We start from the raw sequence: 10,766 nt of genomic DNA on the forward strand, positions 1-10,766 counted from the left end.
GTTAAAGTTTTTGTTTTATCATGATTCTATCTACCAATGTCTTCAACTAATTTCCTTTTAGATTTATGATGAGGTGAGTTGTTACGGAAAGAATTAGTCAAGAATGTGACCTGATTAGTAAAATTATTAGAAAAAGAAAATTTGGGAACAAAGCAATTTAATACTATGAATTAAGTCCTATCATCTGCTCTACCACAGTTTACTAGAAAAGATTGCTAGACTTGTTCAATAATTCTTTTGTTAATAGCAAATGCACAAGTCTTCATAATTCAGATGTCTCCCTTATTTTACTTTCTTTTGTTCTTACCACTTGTTGTACTAGTACTAGGAAACGAAGATGATTGTATGCCGATCAGATGCAGAAACGACGGCCCGATAATTCGGTTTCCTTTCAGACATACAAATCGGCAGCCTCAACATTGTGGCTATCCGGGCTTCGATTTATTCTGCGACCATAAAAACGATACCATGATCGTGCTCCCGTTCTCGGTTAATGTTATAGTAAACAAAATCAACTATGTATCTCAAAGAGTTTTTGTTTTTGACCAAGAAAATTGTTTTCCACTAAAGCTAACACATCTAAACTTATCTGCTTCCCCTTTCCGTTTCTTGATAAAGTTCTTCGATAACTATACCCTGTTCAATTGTTCTGATCCGCCAAGAAGAGACTTAGGTATCGTAATTCCTTGCCTTGGCGATTCCACGTACCAATTCTATGCCGTTGATTCGAAAGTTTCGATGGAATCACTTCCTTTGACTTCTTGTACCAAAACATATGAATTCAAATCTGTTCCGTGGAAAATATTTCAAGAAAATGACTTCTATTTGGAGTGGTCTGAACCAGCATGTTCCGTATGTGAAGATAAAGGCAAAAGATGCAGCTCGTATAATTCTACGACATCAGATCGTCGTATTCAGTGTCTTGACCAACTGCCAACTACAAATCATCATGGTACTTTTGTGTCTATTTGGATATTATATTTTCGTATTTTCCATGAAAAAAAAAGGTTAAGTAATTATTTTTCTTACAGGAACAAGAAGGAAGCAACTAATTGAAGGTGAATATTTTTGTCTGTTCCTTTTTTGATATTTTTGTAATGGATTGGTTTAAGAATCTGACTTATACGTTCTGTTTCAAAGGTTTTGGTTCCATTCTTGTCGCGATAATACTAGCGGCTTTCGTCTATCTTTACATCAGAGTTAGAACATACCAAGAGAATCGAACGATGATTGGGAAGTTTTTGCGAGATTACAAAGCCCTTAAGCCGAGTAGATTTTCATATTCGGACATAAAAAGGATTACTCATCAATTTAACGATAAATTGGGTGAAGGGGGTTACGGAATTGTTTACAAAGGAAAGTTGAACAATGAAATAGTTGTTGCGGTAAAAGTACTCAACAACTCCAACGGAAACGGAGAGGAGTTTGTGAATGAAGTAAGTACGATTGGGAGAATACACCACGTCAACATTGTCCGTCTTCTAGGATTTTGTGCTGATGGATTTCGAAGAGCTCTTGTTTATGAATTCTTACCAAATGGTTCTTTAGAAAAGTCCATTTTCCAAGCGGGTTCGAATAGAATTACTCTTGATTGGGAGAAGCTAAAGGATATTGCACTAGGCATAGCCAAAGGCATAAAATATCTACACGAAGGATGTGATCAACAAATACTCCATTTCGACATAAAGCCGCAAAATGTATTGTTAGACCACAACTTCAACCCGAAGATATGTGATTTTGGTCTTGCAAAACTGTGCTCAAAGGAACAAAGTGCAGTGACAATGACTGCGGCTAGAGGAACAATGGGATATATTGCACCTGAAGTACTATCCAGGACTTTCGGGAGGGTTTCGTATAAGTCCGATGTTTATAGTTTCGGAATGTTGTTGCTTGAAATGGTGGGAGGGAGGAGAAACGCGGATCGTAATGTAAATAATACTAGTCAGGTATATTTTCCGCAGTGGATTTACAATCATATAAATGCACGGGATAATAATTTGTGGTCACAGATTGAAGAAGATGGAAATAATATAGCAAGGAAACTTAGTATAGTAGGGTTGTGGTGTATACAGTGGTGTCCGACAAATCGTCCGTCAATGAAAGATGTGGTTCAAATGTTGGAAGGAGAATTTAACGATCTCACAATGCCTCCAAATCCATTTCCAGCTACTACAAACTCCATGGATGGAAGACATTATCAAACTCAGATGTCGATCATATTAGAAGAGTAAATATATATATTATATTATATATATATATATATATATATATATATATATATATATATATATATATATGATGATGCTAAAATATAGATCACCTGGGGTGGTGTAGAAAACGAGCTGGGAGAGCAAAGCGGATCAGTAGCTTGACAACTTGATGATCCTGAGGTCCCTGCGAAATGAACACACGTGAACTACGCCGGGGGTTGATCCGGCGGAAACCCCTCCGACGCTCATGTCAGACGTGCTGATCATAGAAATAGTCCATAGAATACCATTAGTAGTATTGCTTAGATAATAGGACGTACCTTAATAAAATGAGGAAAACCTCTATTTATATGTCGTTTATTGGGTTGGGTTTGCTTTGTTGGGCCCAAGCCTTACTTGAAGGTGTTTGGGCCTCGGTGATATTAGTCTTCGATATTGGGCTCGTAGCCCAGTAGGTAAAGTAATTGTAGGCCCATTGGGTTGGCCCAATTAGGCATATCAATATATATATATATATATATATATATATATATATATATATATATATATATATATATATATATATATATATATATATATATATATATATATATATATATCCGCAGTGGATTTACAATCATATAAATGCACGGGATAATAATTTGTGGTCACAGATTGAAGATTGAAGAAGATGGAAATAATATAGCAAGGAAACTTAGTATAGTAGGGTTGTGGTGTATACAGTGGTGTCCGACAAATCGTCCGTCAATGAAAGATGTGGTTCAAATGTTGGAAGGAGAATTTAACGATCTCACAATGCCTCCAAATCCATTTCCAGCTACTACAAACTCCATGGATGGAAGACATTATCAAACTCAGATGTCGATCATATTAGAAGAGTAAATATATATATTATATTATATATATATATATATATATATATATATATATATATATATATATATATATATATATATATATATATATGATGATGCTAAAATATAGATCACCTGGGGTGGTGTAGAAAACGAGCTGGGAGAGCAAAGCGGATCAGTAGCTTGACAACTTGATGATCCTGAGGTCCCTGCGAAATGAACACACGTGAACTACGCCGGGGGTTGATCCGGCGGAAACCCCTCCGACGCTCATGTCAGACGTGCTGATCATAGAAATAGTCCATAGAATACCATTAGTAGTATTGCTTAGATAATAGGACGTACCTTAATAAAATGAGGAAAACCTCTATTTATATGTCGTTTATTGGGTTGGGTTTGCTTTGTTGGGCCCAAGCCTTACTTGAAGGTGTTTGGGCCTCGGTGATATTAGTCTTCGATATTGGGCTCGTAGCCCAGTAGGTAAAGTAATTGTAGGCCCATTGGGTTGGCCCAATTAGGCATATCATTAAGCCCCCCACTCTCGAGTCGATGTGGGGGCCATGTTGTGATGGGTCTCAAATCGTGTCGAGAGTAAAAATTGTAGAAGTCGATCATTGGCGTATGGCCTAATAGTATGCGAAAACGCGTTGGAGCGTATGTCGGAGGGGCGTGAATGCGCGTTGGCGCATAACGCGACAAGGTTGTCGCGATGTAAGTTAATTGAGTCGTCGGTTTTGTCCCGCGACGATGTAGTAGAGAATTATCTCCTCGTGGGAGTTGTCTTGTCGCGGGGTAATAGTGTTGATCGAGTTATCTCCTTGTGGGAGTTGTCTCGCGATAATGTAGTAGCACAGATCATGTAATCTCCTCGTGGGAGTTGTCTTTTGGGTAATCGAGTTGATCGAGTTACGTCCTCGTGGATGTTGTCTCACGATAATGTAGTAGCACGGAGCTAGTATTCTCCTCATGGGAGTTGTTATTTTTCGACATTGTCAATGTTTTGACGCGTTGCTTATATGTGTTTACATATAGCCTTGTGCGTGATGTACTTGAGGAGGGGATCAGACTCTCAAGATTTTTTTTTTTTTTTATGGGGGTCGTGCCCCTTGTTAGACCTCGTGGGTCTTAAGTATGTTTGGACTGTGGCCACGTTTTAATGAATGACCCATCGAAAACAAGTAGATATTTTTGAGTAATCAAGCTGGCCAGGCTATATAGATTCTCATAATGTCTCTAAGTGCTTCTAGGGTTGTAATCGTGCTAACTTGAGCTTGTGATTATGTAGTGAATTTCGGGCGAGTTATCTCCTCATGGGAGTTGTCTCGCGGTGAGTAATATTTATCGAGTGAGGTGGTTGCACGTGGGAGTTGTCACGCTGTGGTGTTGAGATCCGAGGGAGTTGGCTCCTCGTGGGAGTTGTCTCGCAACGGGTTGTAGGATTGAGCGAGTGGACTCCTCGTGGGAGTTGTCTCGCAGGGGAGTTGTAAAAGCATCGGATGGCGCGCGACTGAGGAGCGCGCGGACTGAGGTCGCTCTGAGCGAATTGTCTCCTCGTGGGAGTTATCTCGAAACGGGTTGTATGGCCGAGCGAGTTGTCTCCTCGTGGGAGTTGTCTCGCTGCGGGTTGTATTACTGAGCGAGTTGGCTCCTCGTGGGACTTGTCTCGCTGCGGGTTGCAGTACCGAGCGAGTTGGCTCCTCGTGGGAGTTGTCTCGCTGTGAATTGTGGGACGGAGCGAGTGGTCTCCTCGTGGGAGTTATCTCGCTGTGGTTATGAGACCCGAGGTAGTTGACTCCTCGTGGGAATTACCTCGCAACGGGTTATAGGATGGAGCGAGTGGTCTCCTCTAGGAGTTATCTCGCTGTGGGTTCGTAGGACCGAGCGAGTTGGCTCCTCGTGGGAGTTTCCTCGCTGCGGGTCGTAGGATGGAGCGAGTGGTCTCCTCGTAGGAGTTATCTCGCTATGGGTTCGTGGACCCGAGGGAGTTGGTTCCCCGTGGGAGTTATCTCACAACGGGTTATAAGACGGAGCGAGTGGTCTCCTCGTGGGAGTTATCTCGCTATGGTTTCGTAGACCCGAGGGAGTTGGCTCCTCGTGGGAGTTATCTCGCAACGGGTGGTAGTACTGAGCGAGTTGGCTCCTCTTGGAAGTTGTCTCGCAAGCCCCCCACTCTCGAGACGATGTGGGAGCCAAGTTGAAAGGGGTACCGGATCGTATTGAGAGTAGATCGGTGTTGTAGTCTTGCGTTAATCGTTGGCATGGCGTGGAGAAATAATATTTTTTTTTTTTTTTTTTCCATTTGATAGCGAACGCCATTTGGTAGGTGCGTTAAAGAGCTCGCGAAATGTGGTGGAGCGCGTTGAAATTCTCGTGCGATTTGGAGAAGCGAGTCAAAATCTACGCGCAATTTGGTAGAGAGTAGACAAAGTTGCGCGCGATCTGATGGGAGCGCGCAGTCCAAGGGTGTCTTGGAAAGCGCGCGAACGTGCTCGCGCGCGCTCCAAGTATATTTTTTTTTTTTGTTTTTTGTTTTTTTTTTTTTTTCTTCTTCCTGCTGACGCGCGCGCGCGTCAGCGCGTGTAATCCACGCGCGCGTGCGGTGCACGCGCGCCTCCACCTGTTGTTTTTTTTTTTTTTTTTTGCTGCGCGCGTGCTGTGCACGCGCGCGCGTCCGGCGCGTGTTAGCCACGCGCGCGTGCTGTGCACGCGCGCCTCCAGCTTTTTTTTTTTTTTTTTTTTTTTTTTTCTCTTTTTGCTGACGCCAGCGCGCGCGTGCACTGCACGCGCGCTTCTTTTTTTTTTTTTTTTGTATTTTTCCTTCTTCTTTCTTCTTCTCTTTTTTCATCTTCTTCTTTTTTCTTCTATTTTTTCATCTTCTTTTCTTTTTTTCTTCGTCTTCTTTTTTCTTCTTTTCTTTTTTTCTTCGTCTTCTTTTTTCTTCTTCTTTCTTCTTCTCTTTTCTTTTCTATTTTTTTTGTCTTCTTTCTTCTTCTTCTTTCTTCTTCTCTTTTTTCATTCTCTTTTTTTTTTTCTTCTATTTGTTTTTATTTGGTTGATATTCACCCCCTCGGGGATGTTTTATTTTTTGAATAGGGATATTACCCTCGTTCCTTGAGATGGAATGTGCACCCCCTTGGGGATGTTCTATTTTTTTTTTAGTAGGGAGATTATCCTCGTTCCTTGAGATCGGATGTGCGCCCCCTTGGGGATGTTCTATTTTTTGAGTAGGGAGATTATCCTCGTTCCTTGAGATGGGATGTGCACCCCCTTGGGGATGTTCTATTTTTTGAGTAGGGAGATTATCCTCGTTCCTTGAGATCGGATGTGCACCCCCTTGGGGATGTTCTATTTTTTGAGTAGGGAGATTATCCTCGTTCCTTGAGATGGGATGTGCACCCCCTTGGGGATGTTCTATTTTTTGAGTAGGGAGATTATCCTCGTTCCTTGAGATCGGATGTGCACCCCCTTGGGGATGTTCTATTTTTAGAGTAGTGAGTTTATACTCGTCTCTTGAGATGTGATGTGAACCCACTTAGGGTTGAAAGGTAAGGGTGATGCCCAACCTTAGGATGTGGATAACTGCCCACTGTAGGATGAGGCGTTCGAGACCTATGGTCTGAGGTGGATGCGCATGGTTGTGCCATTGGTTCGCGCGTGCGCGTCATACCATTTTTTCTGTTTTTGAAGTAGGGACGTGAAACACTTGATGGGATGTGAAACCCCTTGGGGTTGAAAGGTAAGTGGATGTACCACCCTTGAGATGTGATGCCCAACTTTAGGATGGGATAGCCCCCCATTTAGGATGAGGCGATCACGAACCACTGGGGTGAGATGCCCCACCTTGGCGATATATGGTGCCACTGATTCAGTGGCAGCACGAGTTGAATCTTCCGTGATCATACGCTGAAGGTCTTCTTCGGTTATCTGAACCGTTCGAGAATTAAGTAGAAATTGATCATGTTGAGGACCCAGTGGGGCCTCACGAGGAGGAGCGTTGGCTCCTGCTATGACGAATGAAATGTTTTGGGGGCGATGTGACCCCCAGGGAGTCGATAACCCTTGGCGAACGAAATATTTTGGGGGCAGATGTAAGCCCCCAGGGAGTCGATAACCCTTGGCGAACGAAATATTTTGGGGGCGATGTAAGCCCCCAGGGAGTTGATAACCCTTGGCGAGCGAAATATTTTGGGGGCAGATGTAAGCCCCCAGGGAGTCTATAACCCTTGGCGAGCGAAATATTTTGGGGGCGATGTAAGTCCCCAGGGAGTCGATAACCCTTGGCGAGCGAAATATTTTGGGGGCATATGTAAGCCCCCAGGGGGTCGACTGCGGTGGTGCCATAGATGGCTCCACATGTGGAGAAGGTGCTGATATCGCGTTGGGAGCATTTGCTCCCATCGTGGCGATATATTGGGTCACGGCCTCTATGGCAGCGCGAGTTGAAGTTTCTGCTATCATGCGTTGAAGCGCATCCTCGGTTATTTGAACCATTCGAGGAGCAGGGAGCGGTGGATCGGCGAGTGGTTGGTCCCCAAGGGGGATCACCTGAACCTCGCGAGGCGGATCCATGGGATGTGGAGGAGGTGGCAAGCCAGAGCCTCCACGAGGTGGGAGGTCGTTTGCTGTGTCCTTCTCTCTCCGAGCAGACGCCTCAGGAGGATCTTGTTGGCTACGTGATCTGGTTTGCATCGTTCCCACAGACGGCGCCAAAATGATGATGCTAAAATATAGATCACCTGGGGTGGTGTAGAAAACGAGCAGGGAGAGCAAAGCGGATCAGTAGCTTGACAACTTGATGATCCTGAGGTCCCTGCGAAATGAACACACGTGAACTACGCCGGGGGTTGATCCGGCGGAAACCCCTCCGACGCTCATGTCAGACGTGCTGATCATAGAAATAGTCCATAGAATACCATTAGTAGTATTGCTTAGATAATAGGACGTACCTTAATAAAATGAGGAAAACCTCTATTTATATGTCGTTTATTGGGTTGGGTTTGCTTTGTTGGGCCCAAGCCTTACTTGAAGGTGTTTGGGCCTCGGTGATATTAGTCTTCGATATTGGGCTCGTAGCCCAGTAGGTAAAGTAATTGTAGGCCCATTGGGTTGGCCCAATTAGGCATATCAATATATATATATATATATATATATATATATATATATATATATATCCGCAGTGGATTTACAATCATATAAATGCACGGGATAATAATTTGTGGTCACAGATTGAAGATTGAAGAAGATGGAAATAATATAGCAAGGAAACTTAGTATAGTAGGGTTGTGGTGTATACAGTGGTGTCCGACAAATCGTCCGTCAATGAAAGATGTGGTTCAAATGTTGGAAGGAGAATTTAACGATCTCACAATGCCTCCAAATCCATTTCCAGCTACTACAAACTCCATGGATGGAAGACATTATCAAACTCAGATGTCGATCATATTAGAAGAGTAAATATATATATTATATTATATATATATATATATATATATATATATATATATATATATATATATATATATATATATATATATATATATATACCCTACCTTAAATATACCCTACCTTAAATATACCCTACCTTAAAAGCACGAATGTTTTAAGTTTCTTAACATTTTTGTTATACCCGTTTCACCCTTTGTATTAGTAAGTTTCCCTATGTATTATTGTGGTTAATTTGGTAAAATTATTATGTATGTATAATTAATGCATCCAGTATATTATGTGCTCTCCCATGTATTCTTATTCCAATTGATCGGCCTCTCCTAGACAACATTAATTAGGTTGTAACGCATGGCCATTGATATTTCAATTAATGAATCCAAACAATAGACATGCTCCCTCATTTTCCTATTTCAGATTGGATTCTTTGTTTGTATAATGAGAAAGGCCATCCCCTATATTCAACCCTTGATCACTACGAAGGTAATTTTCACATAATTCCATCCAATTTCTTTTCTTTATAGTAGTGTGTGCTTTTCTTCATTATTTACGTCACTACATTTAGTTTCCCATCACAGAAGCTCTCAACTCCGAACCACATTTCATTCTTCTTAACATTGTTCTAATTTAAGTTTTTTTACCGACGAATCATTCCAAATTCAAAGGTTAATTTCCTGTTTTTTTTTTTGGCCCTGAAAATAATTCATACGTAAATTTCCGAGTTACTGGTTTTTTTTTTTAGTTTTTCTCTTCATTGCTCTTAATTCTCAACTTTGTTCAAAGATATCCTTTTTTTGTGTTGGAGTTGTAATACATTCCCAGTTCCCTGCACATTTTCAGCATCCAGTATACCATCACGGGCGCTCTCAAATTCTTGCGGCTAAAGGTAAAATATAAATTTTATGTTCTATTTGCTTTTTTAGTTGATGGATGGTCTTCGCTTTGATGTCCCCTGATTTCTTTTAGGTAGTCATTTATCCCACCATGAAAGAATTTCTGAAAGCATTAGATTATATTCCTTTCGTTACATGAAGCTACAATGTATTATTTTTCATCTATCAATTCTAAAATTGGTTCGAAACGGAAGCGGATATCTACGAAAGTATTACACTCTGTGTTTCTATTTTTGTTTTAATAATTTTTTTATTTTATTATTATTACGATTTTTAAACCATATTCGAACACATCAAATTAAAATATGAAATAATTCGTTTTGGACAATCGAACATGGATATATATCGTTTACCTCATTGTAGGCCCTTAATAGTGAGCTTCAATACGTAGATGTTAACTTTTGATTATATAGAGTTTTTGTGCTAAATAGAGGTTCTTTTTAATAACATAAAATAAATGTATATATAGGGGTGTTGAATGCAAATATTCCTTAGTCAAAGCTCCTAGATTACCATGAGTGGTTTGATGTGGTTCAAATATAAGTAGAAGAGGATGTATCCTCTGTGACCCAATTAAAAATCGAGGATCATATCATTCTTACATATTTTTTAATTTGTACGTCCTAATTATCTTATTATAATTCCCTTGTTTTATACATGTTGAATAAACCAATCTTCTTTTTTTTTTTCTTTATTATTTTGATTGTTCATTTTTTTCCCTCGTTATTGTTGTTGTTTTCGTAGTTGTTTATGTTATATAGTTTTAAAATCATGAATGTTTAGGATATGGACTACAATTTAATAATATTCAAAAATTGTTATGATTATATTTCTTTTTAGCTTAATTGAATATGTAACTGAAGATATATGTAATAAATTTCCCCAGGCATACTTAGTGGTGGAAAGTGTCTTTGCAAATGGTAATGCATCAACAAGATACCCTTACAAATTCAAATGCTGCAGGTTGAGTTAATTATTATCCAATTTTTTTAGTTGTGTATTAAAAGTTACTTAGAATCATAAAATTTTTGAGATATTTTTGTATCATAACAGATGTATTACGTCAACGAAGGCGTGATCTTATGAAACGTAAATATGCCGGTCTAAGTAATACGGAGAAGCAAGAATATAAAGAAAAAGTAATGAAACGTAGAAAAGAAAAAAAAGTACTTAAACCACCTTTGAAGAGGAAGTATAATACGTAACAAAATTTGTCTCAAGAAGAAAAAAGAAATTACATTGAACATGTTACAGAATCAAGAAGGCAACGGCAACTTGGAAGGCCTCCCTCAGTTTCGAGCTCAAGCTCAATCGGAGTTATTCCTCCAAATTGTATTACGTCACTTACATGGCTTCTTAGAGCTCAA

The 10,766-nt window shown here is 40.3% G+C and overlaps 1 protein-coding gene across 1 annotated transcript; it reads left to right on the forward strand.

Moving 5' to 3' along the window:
- The first annotated feature begins 249 nt into the window (after positions 1 to 249).
- LOC148770645 (rust resistance kinase Lr10-like) lies at positions 250 to 2,231 on the forward strand. The gene is made up of 3 exons (XM_088818256.1): positions 250 to 952; positions 1,032 to 1,058; positions 1,141 to 2,231. Exons 1-3 carry the CDS (start codon positions 274 to 276, stop codon positions 2,229 to 2,231), a joined length of 1,797 nt encoding a protein of 598 aa, XP_088674382.1. The 5' UTR covers positions 250 to 273.
- Positions 2,232 to 10,766: the final 8,535 nt, after the last annotated feature.

The sequence above is a fragment of the Erythranthe guttata genome, chromosome 5 (genome assembly GCF_056151865.1).
Source record: "Erythranthe guttata isolate IM_541 chromosome 5, IM_541, whole genome shotgun sequence".
NCBI classification, from domain to species: Eukaryota; Viridiplantae; Streptophyta; class Magnoliopsida; order Lamiales; family Phrymaceae; genus Erythranthe; species Erythranthe guttata.